Raw genomic sequence first — 23867 nt, 5'->3', positions numbered from 1 at the left:
CCTGGCTTCTCGCTCCTGCGCAGGCGCACTTTTCTCTGTCCTATCGAGGGCACATCAAATTACAGGCACCGGACCGAGTAGCGATGCCGATCGGACCTGACCGCCCCGTGAGTATAATAAAAGGTCTTTTTCTTATGTTGCAGGCCGGATTGGGGACATATATTCAGCATATTAGAATGCTGTATATCGGGGCTGAGAAGTGGTGGCCGTATTTCACATGGGACAAACCTCGTGACAGGTTCCCTTTAAGCCCCCCCATAAACCTACAGTGACTATGCCCAGCAGCTATCTTGACCATCTCTCTCATACACAAGAGCGCTCCCTTGTTCTCTATGAGAGTGCTCTTTAGACATCACTGTTAACGGCTTATCACAGGGAGAACATATACATGACATCAATGTAAACTTGGACATGCCAGATCCTTAACTACCCAAGCATCATCTGCCGAGTTAGAGAAGAGGCTCTCATATACATTAGACTTCATGGAGAATAAAGATGGATTTTTGGTTCTTACCGTAAAATCTCTTTCTTGGAGCCTTCATTGGGGGACACAGAATACCATGGTGTATGCTGCTGCTGCTAGGAGGCTGACACTATGCAAAAACAAGAAAATTAGCTCCTCCCCGGCAGTATACACCCACCGACAGGCACCAAGCACCTCAGTTGGTGAAAAAGCAGTAGGAGAAGCAACGAGAAAAACTCGAACCATATGTACCAACCCAACAAGGGACTCTAAGACCCAACACGGTACAACTTAAACAGGGAGGGTGCTGTGTCCCCCAATGAAGGCTCCAAGAAAGAGATTTTACGGTAAGAACCAAAAATCCATCTTTCTTTATCGCCTTATTGGGGGACACAGAATACCATGGGACGTCCCAAAGCAGTCCCAAGGGTGGGAACAGCAAAAGGAACGAAAGTAACCGAAAGGCTCAGGTCGGCCGGTGAGCCACCGCCGCCTGCAGAACCTTCCTACCAACCACAGCATCAGACGAAGCCTGGGTATGAACCCTGTAGAACCTCGTGAAGGTGTGCAAAGATGACCAGGTTGCAGCCTTGCAAATTTGCATGGCCGAGGCCTAGTGACGAGCAGCCCACGAAGCCGCCACAGCCCGGGTGGAATGAGCTCTTACTCCCGGAGGGGGCCGCTTTTCCTGAAGACGATACGCTTCCAGAATGGTAGAACGAATCCAGCGAGCGATCGTGGATTTGGAAGCCGGAAGGCCCTTCTGGCGACCTTCAGAGATGATCAGCAAGGAATCGGACAGACGAAAGGAAGAGGTCCTGGCAAGATAGACACGCAGGGCTCTAACTACGTCCAGTTTGTGGAGAGACTTCTCAAGAGGATGAGATGGAGCCGGACAAAAAGAAGGAAGGACGATATCCTCATTGATATGGAAAGCGGAAACCACCTTTGGAAGAAAAGAAGGAACGGGCCTGAGGACGGCTTTGTCCTGATGGAGAATGAGGTAAGGGGAACGACATGACAAGGCCGCCAATTCAGAAACTCTTCTGATGGATCAAATGGCGATCAAAAAGGTGACCTTCCAAGAGAGAAGGGACAAAGGAATGTCCTGGAGAGGCTCGAACGGCGCCTTCTGGAGCGCGCTAAGGACGAGGTTGAGATCCCACGGGACTATTGGCGAATGATGAGGAGGAGCCACGTGGGAAACCCCTTGTAGAAAGGTCGTGACCTGTGGTAGAGAAGCTAGCTCTCTTTGGAAGAGGATAGAGAGAGCGGAAACCTGGCCCTTGAGCGTACTGAGGGACAGACCCGCGTCTAACCCAGCCTGAAGAAACCCCAGGATAGACGGGATAGAAAAAGACATTGGGAAGACTCTTATCATCGCACCAACGGAAAAAAGCCTTCCAGTACCTATAGTAAATGCGGGAAGAGGCTGGTTTCCTGGCTCTGATCATAGTTTGAATAACCTGACTGGACAGACCTGATTCCTTCAGAATTGCGGTCTCAACGGCCATGCCGTCAAACTCAGAGACTGAGAATTCTCGTGGTAAAGGGGGCCTTGCGAGAGAAGGTCTGGACGGTCCGGAAGCCTCCAGGGAACGTCCGCGAGCATGTTGACCAGTTCCGCGTACCAAGGCCGTCTTGGCCAATCTGGAGCGACTAGAATCACTGGTACGCCTTCCGATTTTATCTTTTTGACCACCCGAGGGATCAATGCCAGAGGCAGGAACAGATACGGAAGTTGAAACTGGGACCACGGAGTCACCAGTGCGTCGCATGCGACGGCTAGAGGGTCCCTGGACCTGGCTACGAACTGCGGCACCTTGTGGTTCATCCGAGATGCCATGAGATCGACATCCGGGGTGCCCCAACGGTCGCATATCTCAGAGAAAACCGCGGGGTGCAGGGACCATTCGCCGGACGCTAGGCCCTGGCGACTCAGAAAGTCGGCTGCCCAATTTTCCACCCCTGGAATATGGACGGCGGAGATTGTCGTAACGTAACGTTCCGCCCAGCGTAATAACTTGGCCACTTCTGACATTACTTGTTTGCTGCGCGTGCCCCCCTGATGGTTTATGTACGCCACGGCCGTGGCGTTGTCCGACTGAATACGGACCGGCTTGCCGGAGAGGAGGGGCTGCCAATGAAGAAGGGCCAGGAAAATTGCCCTGATCTCCAAAAGATTGATTGGAAGGAGAGACTCCTGTGGCTTCCAGCGGCCTTGGGCCGCTTTCTGATGGAACACGGCTCCCCATCCTAGAAGGCTCGCATCGGTGGTGATGATTTGCCACTGAGGCGGAAGAAAGGACCTCCCTTGGAGAACTGACGCTGGCCGTAGCCACCAAGTGAGAGACTGCCTCACTCTGAGAGGAAGCCGAATAGGACGGTCCAAGGACATCGTGGTCTTGTCCCAGGCTGAAAGCAGAGACAGCTGGAGGGGGCGAAGATGAAACTGCGCAAAGGGCACTGCTTTCATGGAGGCCACCATCTTCCCCAGGACCTTCATGCAGAACCAAATGGGAATGGGAGCAGGCCTCTTGAGAGTTCTGATGCCCTTGGACAGAGTTGTAAATTTTTCCTTTGGAAGAAAAACACGGGCTAGTTCCGTGTCGAATTCCATACCCAGAAAGGTCAGACGCTGGGTGGGGATCAGAATGGACTTCTCCTTGTTGACCAGCCAACCTAGGCGGCTGAGAGTGTCCAGGGTTATCTGAAGGCTCCGGAGACAGTCCTGGCGAGACGAACCCTTGATCAAAAGATCGTCCAGATAAGGGATGATGAGGATCCCTCTGGAGCGAAGGATGGCCATGACGGTCGCCATCACCTTCGTGAAAACCCGGGGCGCTGAAGCCAGGCCGAAAGGAAGAGCTGTGAACTGAAAGTGGTCTCCCTGAAACGCAAATCGAAGATACTTCTGATGTTGCACACAAATTGGAATGTGCAGATAGGCATCCCGAATGTCCACCGAGCAGAGAAATTCCCCGGGCTCCATGGAAGCAATCACCGACCGAAGAGACTCCATCCTGAAATGAAGAATCTTCACGTGGCGATTGAGCAATTTGAGGTCCAGAATAGGACGAAGAGAGCCGTCTTTCTTCGGGACTACAAAGAGATTGGAGTAGAACCCGGAAAACCGTTCGTCTGAGGGAACGGGAACAATGACTCCGGCGGAAAGAAGGGAGGAAATGGCCTGCAGAAAACCCGGAATCTGGGCCCGCTGTCGCGGAGGCCGAGACCAGAAAAACCGTCTGTTCGGGAGTGAAGCAAATTCGATTTTGTAACCGGATGCGACGAGTTCTCTGACCCAAGCGTCGTCGACAACGGACAGCCAAGCATCCGCGAAAAAGGAAAGTCTGCCTCCCACCCTGGAAGAAATTCCAGGTGGGGGTGACCCGTCACTTAGACGAAAATCTGCCGGAATTGGCTCCTGCAGATCTGGAATATTGTCCTCTAGATCTCCAGCAACGAGCGGGTTTGTAGGAAGGTTTCCTCTGATCCCGCTCCCTGGTGGCAGGCGGCCGATCCTGTTGAGTGGCTCACTCCATGGCAGAGAAGGGACGAAAGGACCTGAATGGTCGAAACCCCCTTCTGTTGAAAGGACAGTTTGGTCGAGACTGGGGAAGCGAAGTACTTTTACCTCCAGTGGCATCGGAAATTATCTGATCCAGCTTTGCTCCAAAGAGCCTAGAGCCATGGAATGGCAGATTGGTAAGCGACTTTTTCGAAGTAGTGTCCGCATTCCATGACTTTAGCCAAAGGACTCGGCGTACAGCTACTATGTTGCTGTTAGCCCTTGCTACGCAGCCGGCTGCGTCCAAGGAGGCGGCCAAAAGGTATTTTCCCGCCTGGTTAATCTGGTCTGCAAGATCTGCCAACTCGTCTTGAGGAGCTGACGCTAAGATGCCTCTGCGAAGAATTTTTGCCCAAGCGGAAATGACCTTCGCCACCCAGGCGGATGCGAAAATAGGGCAGAGAGAGGCGCCAGATGCCTCAAAGATAGACTTAGCCAGAGATTCAATCTGCCTGTCAGTAGGATCTTTGAGCGATGCCCCGTCTGGCAGAGAGAGCACCGTTTTTGAGGCTATCCGGGAAACTGGAGGATCTACGTCGGGAGCCTTGGACCACTTTGAGAGCAGTTCTGCGTCAAAGGGGTACAGAACGTCCAAGTACTTGCGGCATGAGAAAACGTTGCTCAGGGCGCTCCCAGTGTTGGATAAGGTAGTATCGAAATCGGTGTGATTGGGAAAGGTTCGAGACGGAGGTCTGGCTCGTCTAAGGAGAACTGAGCTTTCCTGAGTTGGAGCCTCATCCTGTTTAAGTTTTAGTGTTTGGAAGATAGCTGCAATAAGACTATCGACCATGTCCCGCGTTTTAGAAACGCTGTTCCCCTCTGAGCTAGCTTCCGAATGAGAATCATCGCCTGACTGAAGGATGTCATCCGAGGAAGGAGAAGGAGGCCTGGGAGCGGAAGGGCCCTGCGAGCTCGAAGACAAAGTGGACAGAGCCCGCTTCCTAGAAGTCCTTCCCTGTCTGTCTCTCTGAAGGTCACGGTCAGGTGCGGACGACTCACCCCGAGAGGTGGTCGGGGCAGAGGTGGCTGAGGATAGCTGAGGTAATCGTTCTAAGACCTGGACCAGCGACTGTGATACTTTTGTCAAGTCAGAAACAGACTGTGACATGGTAACGGCCCACTCCGGGGGGAGAGAGGAGGGAAGAGCGCCCTCCGCCCGGGACTCTGTGCGTTCCTAAGATGCTGACATATTTGAAGGACTGCAGGGGGGGCAGAATGGGGACGACTGACCCGATGCCCACTTCTTTTTACAGCGCGCACAGGCGTAATAGATAGCGGTGGGCCTGAAGCAGAGATCCCCTGAAGGGTTGGGCATAAGTAAACTGCACTGAATGGCCGCAGATATTAGGGAATAACTGCCGAGGAGAGCTAATCCCTGCCTCAGAGCCGAGCCTACCGAGATTCTGTGCGAGCAGCAGAAGAAAACGCCGAAGTGTCCCCCAAGCAGCGCAGGAAGGAGTGATTCAGGCATCAGGAAAACCTTGTGCTGGGAGATGGGGGCGGAGCTTAGCGGCCGCGCCGTGATTGGTTAATAGCGACGGGGAGGGCATGGCAGAAGAGGGGGCTGGCATCCAAGAGAGAAAGAAGCCCTGTGATGGGTTAGAAAGGGCGCGCTGAAAAGAGCGCGCTCAGGAAGGGAGGAGGGAGAGCAGAGGAATTCCCCGCGCTGAGGGGAAAGTGAAAGTGCCTCCCACCCTGACGGCGCCGCAGCCCCATGCCCGACATACCGCGCTAAGGATGCGATCTGACCAGGTCCTGCTGCTTGTGACGCTGCGGTAAGTGAGGGGATCCCCGTAGACTCCCTGGCTAGAGCAGGGAAAGTGAAGGAAGGCAAGCGGCTGAGCGCGCGACAGGCAGAAAAGGGCGGGAGATTCAAACTTGTGGAACTGCAAAACAAGGTCCCTTCTTCTCCCATGTCACTGGAGCTTATGCGGGGCCGGAGGGAACGTACAGGCACTTACCTGACGTCCCAGAAGAGGATGACCACAGGGGCCCAAGGGGAAACGGCAGGCCGCTGGGAGGGGAAGGAGTCCTCTGTACCCGCATCCTGCAGAAGACGGCTTGAAACACCTGCGATCGCCGTCTTCCTCTCAGCCCTGTCCCGAGAAAGGGGTGAGGAGGGGGATTCGGCAAGGACCAGCCACCTGTCTGCAACCCTTATCACCAGAAGGTGATAGGGAAAAGTCCTGCCTGCGGTACTGAGAGTTGCGATGTGGGTGACACCACACTGCTCGCTCAGCCGCATAATATGGGAAATCAGGGTGATAACTATACCCTGTTTCCCGATGGAAAAGAACCTAAAAGACAAAAGAGGGAGAAAATTAAAAAGTTCAAACTAAACCTGAAAGGAAAATTGGATTAAAACTGCGGATCTGGGGAGATCCCGGTCCGCCTCCTACAGACACTAAGCACAAACTGAGGTGCTTGGTGCCTGTCGGTGGGTGTATACTGCCGGGGAGGAGGTAATTTTCTTGTTTTTGCATAGTGTCAGCCTCCTAGCAGCAGCAGCATACACCATGGTATTCTGTGTCCCCCAATAAGGCGATAAAGAAAAGTATTTACAATATCAGACATATCGGGAAAACTTACATTTCCATAATCAAGGTATTATTAATGAAATTCTTGAGAACAAAACTAGAAGTCATTATCTAGCCAGACTTCTCTACATGGCATCCTCACATCTCAACACCATTCACAAGCAGAGGTGATGTGGTGGTTCTACCTGTTGTATTTCTCACTATTCATTTTCTTGCAGTGTGACTTATACAAGATACTAATTCATCAGACTGGACTCCATACAAGATCTAGTTCCAGCATCTCAGTATATCAGAAGTACCTCGGCCTGTTCTCGGCTCACCACCTGCTGGTCCGTTGCTTGCTCCTCATTGGCATTTTTGGCTGCGTCGCCTTCTTCCTCAGCTTCATCTTGGTGATTGTCCCTTTCATACGCTGAAATAAAGCACCAAGATATTTTCTACAAATTACATCAGGAATATAATGGAGTTATTGCGTTTTGTTTAATTACAAAGTAGCAGCAATTAAGTGACTGGTATTACTGTAAGTACAATTAGGAACAGTAGAGATCTAGCGAGACGTCCATGTTCTTCTAGAGCAGGGGTGGGGAACCTCAGGCCTGGGAGCTGTTTACGGCCCTCGATGACATTTCATTAAGCCCTCGGGCAGACTCCTGGGAACCGCAGTGCTTGGGCCAGCCCATTAATACCTTCTTGCTCTGTGAGCTTTTTAAAGCAAGTGTTCAGTACTGAATGCTGAGGCTCATGCAATGAAAGATTACGGCCTGACAAGCATCAGGACGTACATTGTGGGTGGAGTTAGTGCGCGAATTGTGCGCCCCCCCAAAGGATGGTATAAATATCCATATGACGGTAGACACAAATAAGGTTCCCCAGTCCTGTTCTAGAGAGACAGAATGTATCGCACGTTATGGGTGCGAGATGCTGGAGAGGATTCAGGGATTCATCTTGACTGCCATAATTTCCATTCCCCTCGATTACCTACTTCTTCATATAGTTTTCTTTTTGTCTTCCTTTGGATCAACACTATTGAGCTAAATTGTGTTTTTCTTTAAACTTACTAACTTAATATGTAGAATGAGATTCTCCGGTTTTGTTTTGTTTTTTTCATTTTTCTTTAAACATTCTAAATTGAGTAGAACTTGTCCATTAGTTTGCCACTGATATGTGATGGGTGTACGTGCTTGGATAAGGTGTTATCAGAGAATGCTCGGCTGCTAACAGTGTCTTCAGCGTGCTCGAATAATATGTTCAATACCCCACGGCTGCATGTCTCGCAGCTGTTAGGCAGACGCAACACATGCAGGGACTGCATAACAAACAGGTCATTCCTCCATGTGTTGCGTCTGTCTAAGAGCCGCGTGTCATGCAGCCGCAGGGTACTGAACATGTTCTTCGAGCACACCAAAGATATTCTGTTACCACGTGAGCACGACTGATCTGTTCTTCCTCATCCAATCCTGGACACACCAGAAGTGGCTGGAAATTCTCACTCAGCCAATCAATGGACACAGTGGTGATCGCATAAGCCAAAGATAGACTGAGTGGCATTTCTGGCCATTTCCAGAAAATTGAGGACAGAAACAGGATTGAGCAGGTACAAGGAAAGCGCTGGCACTGGAGATGCAGGCGATGAAGGAGGGTGAGTAACATTTCTGTTACTATTTTAAACACCCCTTTAAATGCATGTATTATTTCGCTTACATAATATTTCTTACTTAAAGGCTGTGTTCACATGCTGAGTTTTTGCAGTGTTTTTTAAGCTGTTTTTTACAGTACCAGTAAATGCTACGAGATTAAAGAAATCTCATGCACACAACTGCTTTGTTTCCTGAGTGAGTTGGAAAACTGCAGTGTTTTTGAAATCTGCAACATGTCAATTCCATCAGCGTTTTTGCAGCAATTTTTCTCACTTAGGCCTGTTTCACACTTCAGTTGTTTGACGTCAGCTGCAAACCGCCAAAGTGTGAAAAAACGGATCCGTTTCCGTTTTGCAACAAACGGATGCAACCGGATCCGTTTCTTGGACGGATCCGCTGCAGCCGCTAAGTGCATGAAATTTAAAGGAACCGATCTCTGGAAAAAGAGAGAGAGAGATAGAGGGATTTTTCGCCGCTTCTAGTACGGCGTTTAGGGTTAAAATGCATAAAAGGGGAAATCTTCCGGGCATGCGCAGTTTAAAATAGCGGTCCGCCGCTGGAAAAAAAACGTTACATTGTCCGTCAACTCCAGTAGGCGGACGCTAAAATTCTAACGGATCCGTCAAAAAACGGATGCAATGGACGACCATCTAATGCAAGTCTATGGGGAAAAAGAAAAGATCTGCCAAATAAATGGCAGATCCTTTTTTTGTAACAACGGCGGATTTTGACTGATGTCAAATAACTGAAGCGTGAAACAGGCCTTAGGTGGGTAGAAAGCAGAGCTGTGGAGTCTGTAAGCCAAACCTCCGACTCCTCACTTTCCCTGACTCTGACTCCACAGCACTAGCTGCACAATATGTTGCCTCTAAAGGCCCCGTCACACAGAGATCTCGCTAGCGAGATCGCTGCTGAGTCACAATTTTTGTGACACAACAGAGATCTCAGCAGCGAGATTCACTGTGTGTGACAGCAATCAGCGACCGGCCCCCCTGCCGGTATCGCTGATCGCTGCAGGAAAGGCCAGGACTTTTTTGGTCGCTGGTCTCCCGCTGGCCACCACGCATCGCTGCGTGTGACAGGCGGGAGACCAGCGATCTGCTGGTAACTAATGTACACATCGGGTATCCAAGGGACGTGCGTCCCTTAGATACCCGATGTGTACGTTAGTTACCAGCGCACTGATGCAGGGAGCTGGTAACTATCGTACACATCGGGTATCTAGGGACGCACGTCCCTTGGATACCCGATGTGTACATTAGTTACCAGCTTCCTGCATCAGCGCGCTGGTTACTAACGTGCACAGCGACTCCGGGCGCTCGGCGTCGCGGTGCTGATCGCTGGTGAAGCTGTCTGTTTGACAGCTCACCAGCAATCACATAGCGATTCACCAGCGATCCTGACACATTGATATCGTTGTCAGGATCGCTGGTGAGTCGCTATGTGTGACTCTAGCCTAAGTGCATAAATCGTATTATTAATAAGTTTAAAAACTAAAAAAAATAAGTGAACAGAGAAAAAATAATTTACAGTTTAATTAGTAATTCCAATATCATAAGGGGACCATTTACCATCATAAGTCAATAAGGTCTGCGATCATCTGAAAACTTATATTCTCACCCGTACACGCTTTCGGTAAAGTCTAGTGGACTAAACACGGCTTCAAAATTAGAAGCACTAAATGGATCGAAAGCCAGCGCCTATGTGAAGAGCATTTTAGTCTTCAGCATAAAATGTATCTACAGGCATAAATAACATTTCTTGTAATAAAGCACAGTAGGGCTGCAGTACACATCCATCTAAGTGAAAGGGCTACAGCCCACGAGGATCTGAAGAGAGCATTATCGGCAGTCATTAGACTTCAGTTATATATTACTTTCTTTCCTTCCGTTCATTGTAACGGCTGGTATCCGTGTCCCACTCACGGGTGAGCTCTGTGAGCAGAGTATCCTAACAGAAGCCCAGAGAGATTTCTACATGTGACACTGTCCTGTCCATAGCTGCTGTCCATTACAGAGCATCATTCCCGTTATTGCCTTGGCTGTACATAAAGGTGAGACGATCTTCTTTTCCGGGGCTCGTGCTCTGCTGCAATGTGAGACACATGCAGCCTGTAAACTCTGCACTGCAGCGATGTTACATTTGTAACCAGAGGACACAACCCAATGTTCCATGGTCAATAATTAAAAAACAGCTCCAATGCAAACCGAGGCACGGTTTATACAACCAATTAGGTGGCCTAAACAGGATTGTTCGGTGAACATATTAACTAAGGCTTTATTCTTATAAATGGTATTAAGGAATAATCCTACAAATGGCTGGACAACAGGAGTCCAGGTATAATAAATAAGATTACATTTTTTACAGCGAAGTTCAGGTTTCTGGCCACTTAACTGACCTGGTTTCCAGGGAACCTTTTCATAAACCTATGTAAGTATTACTCTGCCTGGCCATTATAACTTATTTTTATGAATTTATTTACAAATAAACAAAATAAATCTGTACAAAGAGTTTAATGAGAACCTATCACGTATCCAAGAGGTTAATCTGCAGGTTAACACCTTCATGACCGGACGTATTTTCAGTTTTGCGCTTTCGTTTTTTGCTCTCCTTCATCCCAGAGCCATAACTTTTTTTTATTTTTCCATCAATATAGCCATGTGAGGGCTTGTTTTTTGCGGGATGAGTTGTACTTTTGAACGACACCATTGGTTTTAACATATAGTGTACTTGAAAATGGGGAAAAAATCCAAGTGCAGGGAAACTGCAAAAACATGGATTTTTGTGAGTACTCACCGTAAAATCCTTTTCTCCGAGACGCTCATTGGGGGACACAGAGACTGTGGGTGTGTGCTTCTGCCGTCTGGAGGCTGACACTAAGTATACAAAAAAAGAGTTAGCTCCTCCTCCGCCGCATACACCCTCGCCCCCAGACCGGGCGTAACTCAGTTTAGTGCATAAGCAGTAGGAGAACGCGCCTTAAACTCAGGCAAGAAATTATACGTCTGAAAAAGGGACCACCCTGATCCTTACATAAGGATTTGTATAATTCAAAATAAACAGATGCCAACTGGCTAATAGGGTGGGTGCTGTGTCCCCCAATGAGCGTCTCGGAGAAAAGGATTTTACGGTGAGTACTCACAAAAATCCATGTTTCTCCTTCGTCTCATTGGGGGACACAGAGACTGTGGGACGTTCTAAAGCAGACCCTGGGCGGGATCTTAGCTCACCCAATCCATGCTATTTTGCGCCCCTGATTAGAGGTGCGCAACTGCTGCCTGGAGAATCTTTCTTCCCAGGCTTGCATCCGAGGATGCCTGGGTATGTACGTTATAATGTTTGACAAACGTATGCAAACTGGACCAGGTAGCTGCTTTGCACACCTGTTCCGCTGAAGCCTGGTGTCGCAGTGCCCATGAGGCACCCACTGCTCGAGCCGAGTGTGCCCTGATCCCTGCCGGAACCGGCGTGCCACTGATTTGATATGATTCTTGGACTGTCAGACGAACCCATCTGGCCAAAGTCGCTCTGGACGCAGCGAGTCCCTTCCGCCGCCCTTCTGGAATCACGAATAGAGAGTCTGTCTGGCGGAATGGCGCTGTCCTTGTCACATATCTCCTAAGGGCTCTTACCAGATCCAGGGTGTGCAATGCCTTTTCTACCCTATGCACCGGTGCCGGGCAAAACGAGGGTAAGACAATGTCTTCGTTGATATGGAATGCAGAGACAACCTTCGGCAAGAAGGGGGGAGCTGGCCTTAAAACTACTTTATCCTTATAAAAAGTCAGGAACGGCGGTTTACAAGATAAAGCCGCCAGTTCCGAAACCCGCCTAATAGATGTTATCGCTACCAGAAAAACGACCTTCCTGGACAGGTAAGGTAAGGAGACTTCTTGTAACGGTTCGAAGGGAGGCTCCTGAAGGGCCCTGAGCACTAAGTTCAGGTCCCATGATTCCATCGGTGCCTTATAGGGGGGTACTAAATGTGCGACCCCTTGCATAAACGTCCTAACCTGCCAGACCGAAGCGACCTTTCGTTGGAAAAGCACCGACAGGGCCGAGACTTGCGTTCTGAGCGAACTCGGAGCCAATCCCGCGTCCAGCCCTGCCTGCAGAAAAGCCAGTACGTTGGGGATCGAAAAAACCAGAGGAGCCACTCCGCGATCCCTACACCAACGGAAAAACACTTCCCAAGTCCGATGATATATCTTCGCCGAGGAAGGCTTTCGGGCACTCACCATCGTGGCCACCACATCGCGCCTGAATCCTGCCTGTGTTAACAGCCAAGATTCAATGGCCACGCCGTCAAACACAGGGCCCCTAAGTTCGGATGGCAGATCGGCCCCTGGGACAGTAAGTCCGGCCGATCTGGGAGACGCCAGGGTACGTCCACCACTAGTTGAACCAGATCTGCATACCAGGCCCGCCGAGGCCAGTCTGGGGCCAGCAGAATTGCTGGAACCTTCTCTCTCCTTATCTTTCTGATGACTCTTGGAAGCAGAGGTAGCGGGGGGAACAAGTACGGGAGCCGAAACTGGCTCCACGGAAGCACCAGAGCGTCTGCTGCGATTGCCTGCGGGTCGAGGGATCGAGCGACGAACCTTTGAATCTTGGCGTTCTCTCTGGATGCCATAAGGTCCACGTCTGGTGTCCCCCACCGTTGGCAGATCTGTTGAAAAACCTCGGGGTGCAGGGACCACTCCCCTGCCGCGACCCCCTGTCGGCTGAGAAAATTCGCCGCCCAGTTTTCGATTCCCGGAATGTGCACCGCTGAAATTACCACGTGGTTTTTCTCGGCCCAACGCAGTACCAGCCCGACCTCGCGCATGGCTGCCTGGCTGCGCGTGCCCCCCTGATGGTTCACATACGCTACCGCTGTAGCATTGTCCGACTGAACGCGCACCGGCCGGTTTGTCAGCCAACGCTGAAAATGTTGCAGGGCCAATCGTATTGCCCGTATCTCCAGAATGTTGATCGGGAGAATTACCTCCCGAAAGGACCACTGCCCCTGGGCTGTGTGACTCTGGAAAACTGCTCCCCAACCCTGCAGGCTTGCATCGGTCGTCACCACCAACCACTGTTCCGGGGGAAAGGGTTCTCCCTGAACCAGAGACGAGTCGCGAGTCCACCACTGGAGTGACCGTCGGACCGGTGGAGACAAACTGCACCGATGATTGAGGGAAAGCAGCCTTCGGTCCCATGCTGACAAGAGCGCATGTTGAAGCGGACGGAGATGGAACTGGGCAAACGGGATTGCCTCCATCGCCGCCACCATTCTGCCCAACACACTCATGCCGTACCGGATGGATCTGGAGCCCGGCTGAAGAAGGTTCCGTACCCCCTGTTTGATCCTTTGCGCCTTGTCCTGAGGGAGGATCACCAGCCCCTGGGAGGTGTCGAAAACCATGCCTAGAAATACGATTCTCTGAGCCGGAACCAAGGACGACTTGTTCCGATTGATCAGCCAACCTAGGCGGGCCAGGGTATCCAGAGTGATACCGACATTCTCCTGGCACGCCTGAAACGACGGCCCCTTTACCAAAAGGTCGTCCAGGTAGGGTAGTACCGTTATGCCCCGAGCATGCAGGATGGCCATAACCACCGCCATTATCTTTGTAAAGACTCTGGGGGCAGTGGCCAGACCGAAGGGCAGAGCAACAAATTGGAAATGTCGCCCTCCGATCGCAAAACGCAGGAACCTCTGGTGTGGAGGAAAAATCGGGATGTGTAGATATGCATCCTGCACATCGATCGAGGCCAGGAATTCTCCTGGATCCATGGCTGAAATGACCGAACGGAGGGATTCCATCCGGAATCGCCTGACCCTGATAAACTTGTTCAGGATCTTTAAATCCAGTACTGGCCTTACTGTCCCGTCCTTTTTGGGGACTGAAAACAGGTTGGAGTAAAAACCTTGCGTCTCTTCGCTTTTCGGCACTGGGACAATGACCCCGTTGCGCTGTAGCGTCATTATAGCCTGCAACAGACCTTCCGCCTGCGATTCTGTTCCGGAGAGCCGGGAACGGAAGAAACGCCGTGGCGGGAGTCCGACAAACTCTATCTTGTACCCGGACGATATCAGTTCTGCCACCCAAGCGTCGCGTGCCACTGCGACCCAAACGTGGCTGAACCTTAGTAGGCGTCCGCCCACTCTGTCGTCCGTAGGTACGAAGTGCCTCGAGTCATTTTGCTGGAGGCTTTTGTGATCTGGCCCCCCTCGCTCTGGGCAAACGGCCTCGGCCTCTACCCAGCGGATTGGCCCTGTAAGAAACTTGCCTTTCTCTAATCTGACCATCATTTGCGGAGGTGGATGCCCTGGCCGAAGTCCACCTCCAGGAGCTACGAAAGGGCCGAAAACGCCTCTGCGTCTGCCTGAATGCCGGCCAACTCTTCTGCTGCGGTAGAAAACTACTCTTCCCCCCTGTGGCTTCTGAGATAAGCTTATCAAGCTTTTCACCGAACAACCGATTGCCTTGAAAAGGCAATGAGGTCAAGGATTTTTTAGAGATAGAATCCGCTTTCCATAATCTCAGCCATAATGCTCGCCTTACGGCGATTGCATTTGCTGCTGCCACAGCAGAACACTCGGCCGCATCCAGAGGGGCGCCGACGAGATAATCACTCGCTCCTGATATCTGATTTGTCACCTCCAAGATTTCCGCGGGCAGATCCCTGTCTTGGAGGGCCCTATGCAGAGTGTCTGCCCATGAAACCATGGCCTTAGCCACCCAGGTAGCCGCAAAGGAGGGGGCCAGAGCCGACCCTGCTGCCTCATACACTGAGCGGGCAAGCCCCTCTATGAGGCGATCAGTTGGGTCCTTAATAGAAGAACCGCTGGGTATCGACAATAGCGATCTTGATGCTAAACGTGACACCGGTGGGTCCACTACTGGCGACTCCACCCACCCTTTATGGAGTTCAGGAGGAAACGGATACTTTGCTTGCAGCGCCTTTTGCATTGCAAAGCGCTTATCCGGGTGTTCCCTATGTTTCTGGACTAGCTCCTCGAACTCCGGATGTGTGGCAAACCTTCTATGCGGACGCCTGGTTTTCTTGAAGGAGACCTTGTGACCTGAGGCCGTGGACACATCATCCTCGATCTCTAAAGTCTGGTTGACCGCCTCAATGAGGCTGTCCACCGAGTCCTGGTATCCCAGGCTTTCTGGATTCCAGGCTTCCTCCTCCTCCTCCTCGCCCTCGTCCTGATCGCTTCCTGAGCTTGGCGACAGGGAACGAGATGCCCTAAAAATCGCCGCCGACTCCCCAGAGGGCCCGGCCGACGGAGAACGAGCTCTCTTACCATGAGCTTGTCTGGTGCTGGAGCGGCCCCTAACGGACGAAGGGTCCTGAGACGTGGACGAGCTGTCTTCCGCTGGCAGACCACCATCCTTGACCCTGCCCGGGCCCCGAAGGGACTCAATTGCCTTCGTAAGGGACATCATAGAATGCGATAAAGACACTGCCCATTCTGGGGGTCCTGACCCCTGGGCTCTGCAACAATGGGGGGCTCCTGGGCTCGCTCCGACTCACAGGCTTCGCAAAATTTACCCGGCTGCGCCTTAGGCAGCCTGACCCCACAGGAAACGCAAACAGCGTATAGGAAAGAGTGAGCTTTCCCTTTGCCAGACATATTGCAGGGTAGGGTAGGAGGAGGAGGGTAACCCCTTCCTTGACAACCAGTGCGGCACTCGAAACGGGGTTGCACTCACCCACCGGTAACGTCCCACCTCTTCCACGGGGTGCTCTGGACGCAGCGAAAACCCTGAGACGTGGACGAGCTGCTTCACGTGCCGTTACTCGCCGGGGGCACTGCGGTGCACTTTGGAGAGAGGCGGCGGGGCTTCCGACCGCACTCCGGCGAGGAAATGCGAGGAGGGGGAGGGGGGCGGGAGCCTCCGGTCACTGTGCGCGCCCGGCGCGCTCCCCGGGCCGCCGGAAGTCAGTGGGCGGGGCTTCCGGCCCCCACCGGAAGCGGCGGGCGGGCCTCGCGCGGAACTCGCGGCCCCGGGGCTTCCGGCTACCACCGGAAGGGGCGGGCAGGCCTTGCGGATCTCCCCATACCGCGGGGACCGCGGCCGCCGGCGGGACTTCTGGCCGCACTCCGCATGTGGCACTACTCGCACCGGGTTCCACCGGGGAGAGAGTCGGGCCCCGTGAGAAAAAGTAACCCCGTCGGGCGGGGGAACAGACAGCCCCACGGCGCATTCTGGAGGGTCCCGTTCCGGGGGGTGACCCTACAAAAAAAGGTGAGCCTGGCCGCCGGGGGGGCTCTCTTGGGGTGCTCTCAACCCCATCCCTGGGCGGGGAGGGGGAGGCTACTGGGGGTGGATGCTTCGATCCCCTGGCTCACCTGCGCCTCCAACTGCACCCCTTTTGTCACTACCTAGGGGTGGAAGGGGCCAACCTGAAATCCCGCGTTGCAGGAGAGGAACAAAACGTGGAGTCCGTTGGGGATCGCCCATCGCTCACACGTGCTCGCCCGTTGTAGTTCATGGGGAAATCGAATCCTCTCATCAGGATGCGTTGCCCCTCTTTACAAAATAAAAAAGAAAAATGGTTGTCTGGGGAAAAGTCCCAGATGTGTCCCTCGGTGCGGGAGAGAAAACACGTGGAGGACTACTCACACGTGGTCGCCCGTTGATGATTTGGGGAGATCGGACCCTCTCTATAGGATCCGTCGCCCCTGTCTTATCTTCAAAGAAAGGGAAAAGAAAAAAAAAAAAAAAAAAAACCTAGTCTGGAGCTCCAGACTGCGTGTGCCTCCATCAGACACTAAGCAAAAACTGAGTTACGCCCGGTCTGGGGGCGAGGGTGTATGCGGCGGAGGAGGAGCTAACTCTTTTTTTGTATACTTAGTGTCAGCCTCCAGACGGCAGAAGCACACACCCACAGTCTCTGTGTCCCCCAATGAGACGAAGGAGAAAAAAAAGTGCAATTCTACAATTGTTTTGTTTTGCATTTTTACTATGTTCACTAAATTCTAAAACTGACCTGCCATTATAATTCTCATACCAGCTGTTCAAAACAGCTGACATGTGCCAGCAAAGATGTGGGCTCAGCACCGGAGCCCACGTCTAATGGAGGGAGTCCGACATCGGCGCACTAGTACGCCCGGTGCCGGAAAGGGGTTAATAGCCTGGGAACCTTTAGAGATAATGTCGTCCTTCCCAGAATAGTAACATTTTTGTGGTGGTGGCAAGTGGGGTAATAGCGTTGAGGGGTTAATGTCATCTGTGTATCGTCAGGTGACATCAAGCCCAGGGGTTAGTAATGGAGAGGTGTCTTTGGAGAGTGCTTTAGCTTGGTTAGTTGTCAAAAATGGGTGAAAATCAAAAACAGAAGTGGCCCCACCTAATTTTTTTTCTTTTTTTTACATTTATTTATTTATAGTGCAGGCTGATGAATACTACCCATCAGCGGCGCCTACTCTCGCAGTTATCAGTGACAGCAGGCGTAGGCTGATGGGAGTAGTACTCGCATCAGCCAATGCCTCTGTGACTGTCAGTAAACTTTTTTACTGTCAGTCACAGCTGTGGGCTCACGCTGTCATCTGACAGTGTGGGAACTGCAGCTCCCTGGTAAGGTCTGGTAATGCAGATGACAGGGTGGCAAACAATGGATGTTCGGGCCAGCCATTCATCTGCATGGGGTCTAGGTTCGAGCACTTTTCTGGTACCTGAACCAAGCTTTTTGAATCTTCGGCTAAACCCGAACATCCAGGGGTCCACCCATCACTAAGTAGGAACAAATATTTAGGCCTCTTTCACACATCAGTATTTTTGATCAGTATTTCATCAGTATTTGTATGCCAAAACCAGGAGTGTCTCCAAAACAAAGAACAGACATCAGTCTTTCAATTATATTTTTTTCTTGGTAAGTTCCATTCCTGGCTTTGGCATAGAAACACTGATGCAAAATACTGACCAAATACTGACGTGTGAATGAGCCTTTACACAAAGTATTGTTCTGCTGATGTACTGCCCATGATAAAAGGCGCTCTACATCTGCTGCCTGTAAATAGAGTGGTTAACAAACATTTTTATATTAGGAAATTGTGGGTAACACAATTCTCCAATGTAATTTCTATGGCTTTATACGGAGATGCTTCACTTTAACAAAAAGCAAACAGGCAAAACAGAAGTCTCAGAGAGAAGTACACAATAAATAAAGAAGTCTGAATCTTTAAGGGTTCTATCGCATGAACTCCTGAGGGTTTCAGCATCACCTGTTTCTAGCAGAAAAGTGAACTGTATATACATTTTCCAGGGCTGAGGGTAGTTATTTAGTGTTTATGGTTGTATTTGATGTTTTTATATGTATTGATGGAAGCACAAACACATGAATGATCATTTTAATTACTGGTAAAACATATCCTCTGTTTTGTATGCATGCTGTAAAATCCATAAGGCACAGTAAAAAACACAAACCGATATATTCTGCAATGCACAGGGAGACGTAAAGCAACAGCTCGGCAATTTAGTGCCAATGGTGGCTGCAACTGATTCCAGCTGCAGCTGTTAAGAGGACGTGCACAGGTATTATGTATCCATCTAAAATACCGGGACATTATAGTCATTGCTTTAACATATCACCACTAAACTAGGCTATAAACAGAAGGCGGAGACCCTGCAACAAGGATTGTTGGAAACAGCCACCATATTGGCAAACAGCTTTTGTGCCATCCTTAAGGTGATACACTATTTTAATGTATAGGGACAGGTTTAAGGGCCACCTGTCATGTCAGAAAATGATAACTCCCCATACCATTAATATGATTGTTTAATCTTTTAAAAGATAAGCCAGTCGATCCCTCTATGACCCCAAAGTACTGCAGTAGAAATCGCCTTTTGTAGGTGTACCATGAAACACACTGGAACGATGCACTTCAAGCTTAACAGCCTTACGCTGGATTTCCTACCTAGTAGTACTCCCCACCCCATTCGGCTGAAGGACAGGTTGTTTGCTCCGGCACATGGCCACTGACCTATCAATCAGATAGGGTAGAGTGCTGCTAGGTATGAAATACATGAAGAGTAACAAATATGAAATCTCTATATATAAAAGTGAATGTATGTGTGTGTGTGTGTATGTGTGTATGTGTGTGTGTGTGTGTGTGTGTGTGTGTGTGTGTGTGTGTATATCACCATCCAATCAGGGAGCATCTTTCATTTCACCAGAGCTGTTTAAAAGAAGCTGAGCTGTGATTGGTTGCTATGAGCAGCAGTTTTGCTTGCAACCGATCACTAAGCAAAGAAGCTGAGCTTTGATTTGTTGCTATGAGCAATAGTTTTCTCACTCCACGACAACCCCTCTGCAGACACTGTCATGGTGGGAGAAATCTAGCATCCCCAGGAACATAAGCTCCCAGCCACTGTCTGCCCCCCAGAAAGGAGCAGAGCACATGACAGAAAATAATCTGTAGTAGTAGTCCGGTGGCTGTGGCTGAAGGAATGATGTTGGATATTAGGGGTAGTAGTCCGTTGGCTCTGACGGGATGATGTGGGATATTAGGGGTAGTATTCCGGTGGCTCTGGCTGACGGGATGATGTCCGATATTAGGGGTAGTAGTCCGGCGGCTCTGACGGGATGATGTGGGATATTAGGGGGAGTAGTCCAGTGGCTCTGGCTGACGGGATGTGGGATATTAGGGGTAGTATTCCGGTGGCTCTGGCTGACGGGATGATGTCCGATGTTAGGGGTAGTAGTCCGGCGGCTCTGACGGGATGATGTGGGATATTAGGGGTAGTAGTCCGGTGGCTCTGACTGACGGGATGATGTGGGATATTAGGGGTAGTAGTCCGGTGGCTCTGGCTGACGGGATGATGTGGGATATTAGGGGTAGTAGTCCGGCGGCTCTGACGGGATGATGTGGGATATTAGGGGGAGTAGTTCGGTGGCTCTGGCTGATGGGATGATGTGGGATATTAGGGGTAGTAGTCCGGTGGCTCTGACGGAATGATGTGGGATATTAGGGGTAGTAGTCCGGTGGCTCTGATGGCATGATGTGGGATATTAGGGGTAATAGTCCGGTGGCTCTGACTGACGGGATGATGTGGGATATTAGGGGTAGTAGTCCGGTGGCTCTGATGGCATGATGTGGGATATTAGGGGTAATAGTCCGGTGGCTCTGACTGACGGGATGATGTGGGATATTAGGGGTAGTAGTCCGGTGGCTCTGGCTGACGGGATGATGTGGGATATTAGGGGTAGTAGTCCGGCGGCTCTGACGGGATGATGTGGGATATTAGGGGGAGTAGTTCGGTGGCTCTGGCTGATGGGATGATGTGGGATATTAGGGGTAGTAGTCCGGTGGCTCTGACGGAATGATGTGGGATATTAGGGGTAGTAGTCCGGTGGCTCTGATGGCATGATGTGGGATATTAGGGGTAATAGTCCGGTGGCTCTGACTGACGGGATGATGTGGGATATTAGGGGTAGTAGTCCGGTGGCTCTGATGGCATGATGTGGGATATTAGGGGTAATAGTCCGGTGGCTCTGACTGACGGGATGATGTGGGATATTAGGGGTAGTAGTCCGGTGGCTCTGGCTGACGGGATGATGTGGGATATTAGGGGTAGTAGTCCGGCGGCTCTGACGGGATGATGTGGGATATTAGGGGGAGTAGTTCGGTGGCTCTGGCTGATGGGAAGATGTGGGATATTAGGGGTAGTAGTCCGGTGGCTCTGACGGAATGATGTGGGATATTAGGGGTAGTAGTCCGGTGGCTCTGATGGCATGATGTGGGATATTAGGGGTAATAGTCCGGTGGTTCTGGCTGACGGGATGATGTGGGATATTAGGGGTAGTAGTCCGGTGGCTCTGACGGGATGATGTGGGATTTAAAGAGAGAGAGAGAGAAATAATCATTATAATTTGTTATAACTAACCGTAGTTAGTTACTATACCCGTGCAGCGCCGGGCTCTTCAGCTAGTAAAATATAAAATTAAGATGGCTGTACATTACGTGTATGAATCCAAAACTCCTACCTCCAGCTTCTTCCTGCAATCGCTGCTCTTCCTCTCCTTGCACAATATCATTATCCATATTGTCATATTGAGCTTGTGCCCTAAAATTACAATAATATACATTATACATGCTATGATTCTATACACACTCGGACATCAGTTCTCAGCATCACACTTTGGGGATGATGTCACTGGACAATTGTTTAAAAAATTAAAAAAAAAAAAAAAGACTACTAGAGGTTCAGTTGAAGAGGTACAAGAGGAGTAATAGTGTTTTCTGTAACCCGCCCACATTTAGCAAGCTCTATAGTCACCCATAATGACTGTCCGGATGATATACATCAAATAAGGAAAAAAAACAATAAATTCACCCTGGACTTGTTCTCTTGCAAAGTTTTTACACATTCTGCTCAGTTATTGCATTATATTTTCCATGTATTTCACATAAGTCTCCTGAATGTCTAAAGTGCCAACCGATGCAGTGATAGAGGGGAAATCAAAGGCACATCTCCCTTCCAGCAGCTGCAATAACTAGCTTTTCCAGTGACTGAAGTGACGGGACAGAGATGTATAAAAAGATTTAGGAAAAGGGAAAGTAACAACATGTCAGCTTCCATGTTCTTATGTGCTATGATGGAAAACGTGCTTGTCACCGGAATGCCGGCAAAGTCCATGGACAAGGACAAGTACTCGGAGACTGAGTTTATGACTTTCATCACAGTGTACAGGGCTAAGATTTTTAAACTTTATCTGAACTGAACCCTTTTTTGCTGCAGTTTTGAAGGAGATGCCCACTGCTCAGAAAACTCATTCTCAATTAATGTATTCCACATTGTGAAATAGCAATAGCCTATCTTCACCTTTGGTGCCGGCACCGTTTCAGCTTCCTTCACACCGGGAAGAAGTGAGAGCGGCTGCTGCTCTTTGACTTTCTCTGAATGTTCGTTATGCCTGAAGGAAGTGACAGTGAAGCAGTAGCTCACGTGCCATAATAATGTCATGCAAGACCTGGTGCTGTCGATATCGGAATGGCGCCACTGTTATCTTACGACGGGTCATACAGCAGGACAGCTTGTCTGAGTAGTTGATAACCCCTTTAATAATGGACACATCCTCAGTTTTGGGTAAACTAGTGCTCACCTTAGTTTTTCTGCAATCTGTGCCTCTTTGTACTTATTTTGCCTCTCCAGCTCCAGTTCGTTGGTATGTTTCTGTTGCTGCCGCAGCATATGTTCTTGTAACCTGTGCTGCTGCAGTGACTCCTGTTGTTCGTGGAGACGTCTAGCTTGCTCTTCTTTTTGGGCAGCTAGCTTTTGTTGCTTCAATTGTTCTTCATAAAGAGATTTATACTTTGGTTGAGGTTGAGGAGTATGGTCTTTCTGTTGAGACAAACAGCAAATAAAAAAAAATTTGCATGAAACAGTTTACATCTTACATCTTACAATAGGTCAGCACAATAGCTCCAAAGGCAGCAGGGCGGCTCAGTGGTTAGCACCGCTAGAGTCCTGGGATCAAATCCCATCAAGGACAACATTGCAAGGAGTTTGTATGTTCTCCCTGTGCTCCGGTTTCCTCCCACGCTCTATAGACATACTGATAGGGAATTTACATTGTGTGCCCCAATGGGGACGATAACAATATCTGTAAAGTGCTGTGTAATATGATGGCGCTAAGTAAGTAAGGATAATAATTAATAGCAAATAACGTAGAAGCCCTTGCATGTGACCCTCTCATGGCTACCTTCCTCCGACAATGAGTATTTGGTGAGTTTTTGATGTTACATTTCTGCCCCTCATATGTAAATTAAGTTACTTGTGATATTTTTCATTGTATTTTTAGTTGCATTTCTATCACGTTTTTGACGCTGCAGTTTTTGGTATGTCATGTCTTCAATAAAGCTGCTTTGTATTTGATAAAACTTTATTAATGAAGTCGGGTACAGATTTATATGTTTTTAGTACATTTCCATAGTGAAAATACATTAACCCCTTCATGACCGGAGGTATTTTCGTTGGTTTTTTTTTTTGCTCGCCTTCTTCCCAGAGCCATACCTTTTTTACTTTTCGGTCAATATGGCCGTGTGAGGGGCAGCGCTCATAGCAATCCGGCAGTGACATCAACAGAGGTCTGCTGGAGACCTCTGGTTGTCATGCCAACCCACTTGGTGACTCGCAATCACTGGGGTCATTGATGGGCGTATTTCCAGAGTGCTTGCCGGAGGCGCGTGTTAAATGTCGCTGGCAGAGTTGGACAGCCGCATTTAACTAGTTAACAGCCGGGGGTAGGTGCATGCCTTTTTTACAGCCAGATTTTCCACATCTAGTGCAATTTTATCAAGGTAAACCACATCTAAAATTAGTGTACCCAAGAAAGATTGACATATTGCGGTTCTAAAAAAAAAAAAGCAAAGTCAGGCAGTTTAGGCTGTTAAAAAATACAGTAAGTGCAATATTTCTATAAATCCCACTCAGTTTCCTGGGACTGGAAGATGCTGCATTGTGAAAACACTCATCGTGGGACCTTAACCTAACTATTCCTGCCTGCAGTTACCGGAATGAGAATCATAGTACAGACAAGAACCAATATCATCTGGCTCTTGGAACAAGATCATACAAAAAAAGGATTGGATATTACAGACACCATTCTTGTACCAAAATAATATTATTGCCTTCTTAGCCAGTAAAATGTTCAGC

General features: G+C 49.8%; 1 protein-coding gene across 4 annotated transcripts in view; it reads right to left on the bottom strand.

The window, feature by feature from the left end:
* Positions 1 to 23867, bottom strand: part of GOLIM4 (golgi integral membrane protein 4) — a 158794-nt gene that overhangs the window by 15348 nt on the left and 119579 nt on the right. For all 4 annotated transcript variants that reach the window (XM_073578922.1, XM_073578924.1, XM_073578923.1 and 1 more), the window contains 3 exons: positions 22315 to 22553; positions 21196 to 21275; positions 6871 to 6983 (listed from right to left, as the gene is read on the bottom strand). In XM_073578922.1, coding sequence (XP_073435023.1) covers positions 6871 to 6983; positions 21196 to 21275; positions 22315 to 22553 — 432 coding nt within the window. The remainder of the gene's footprint in view (positions 1 to 6870; positions 6984 to 21195; positions 21276 to 22314; positions 22554 to 23867) is intronic.

This window comes from Dendrobates tinctorius, unplaced genomic scaffold (assembly GCF_039654945.1).
Source record: "Dendrobates tinctorius isolate UK_male_01 unplaced genomic scaffold, ASM3965494v1 ptg000060l, whole genome shotgun sequence".
NCBI classification, from domain to species: domain Eukaryota; kingdom Metazoa; phylum Chordata; class Amphibia; order Anura; family Dendrobatidae; genus Dendrobates; species Dendrobates tinctorius.
The sequence above is the reverse complement of the archived record's forward strand: the minus strand, read 5'-3'. Positions and strand labels throughout refer to the sequence as shown.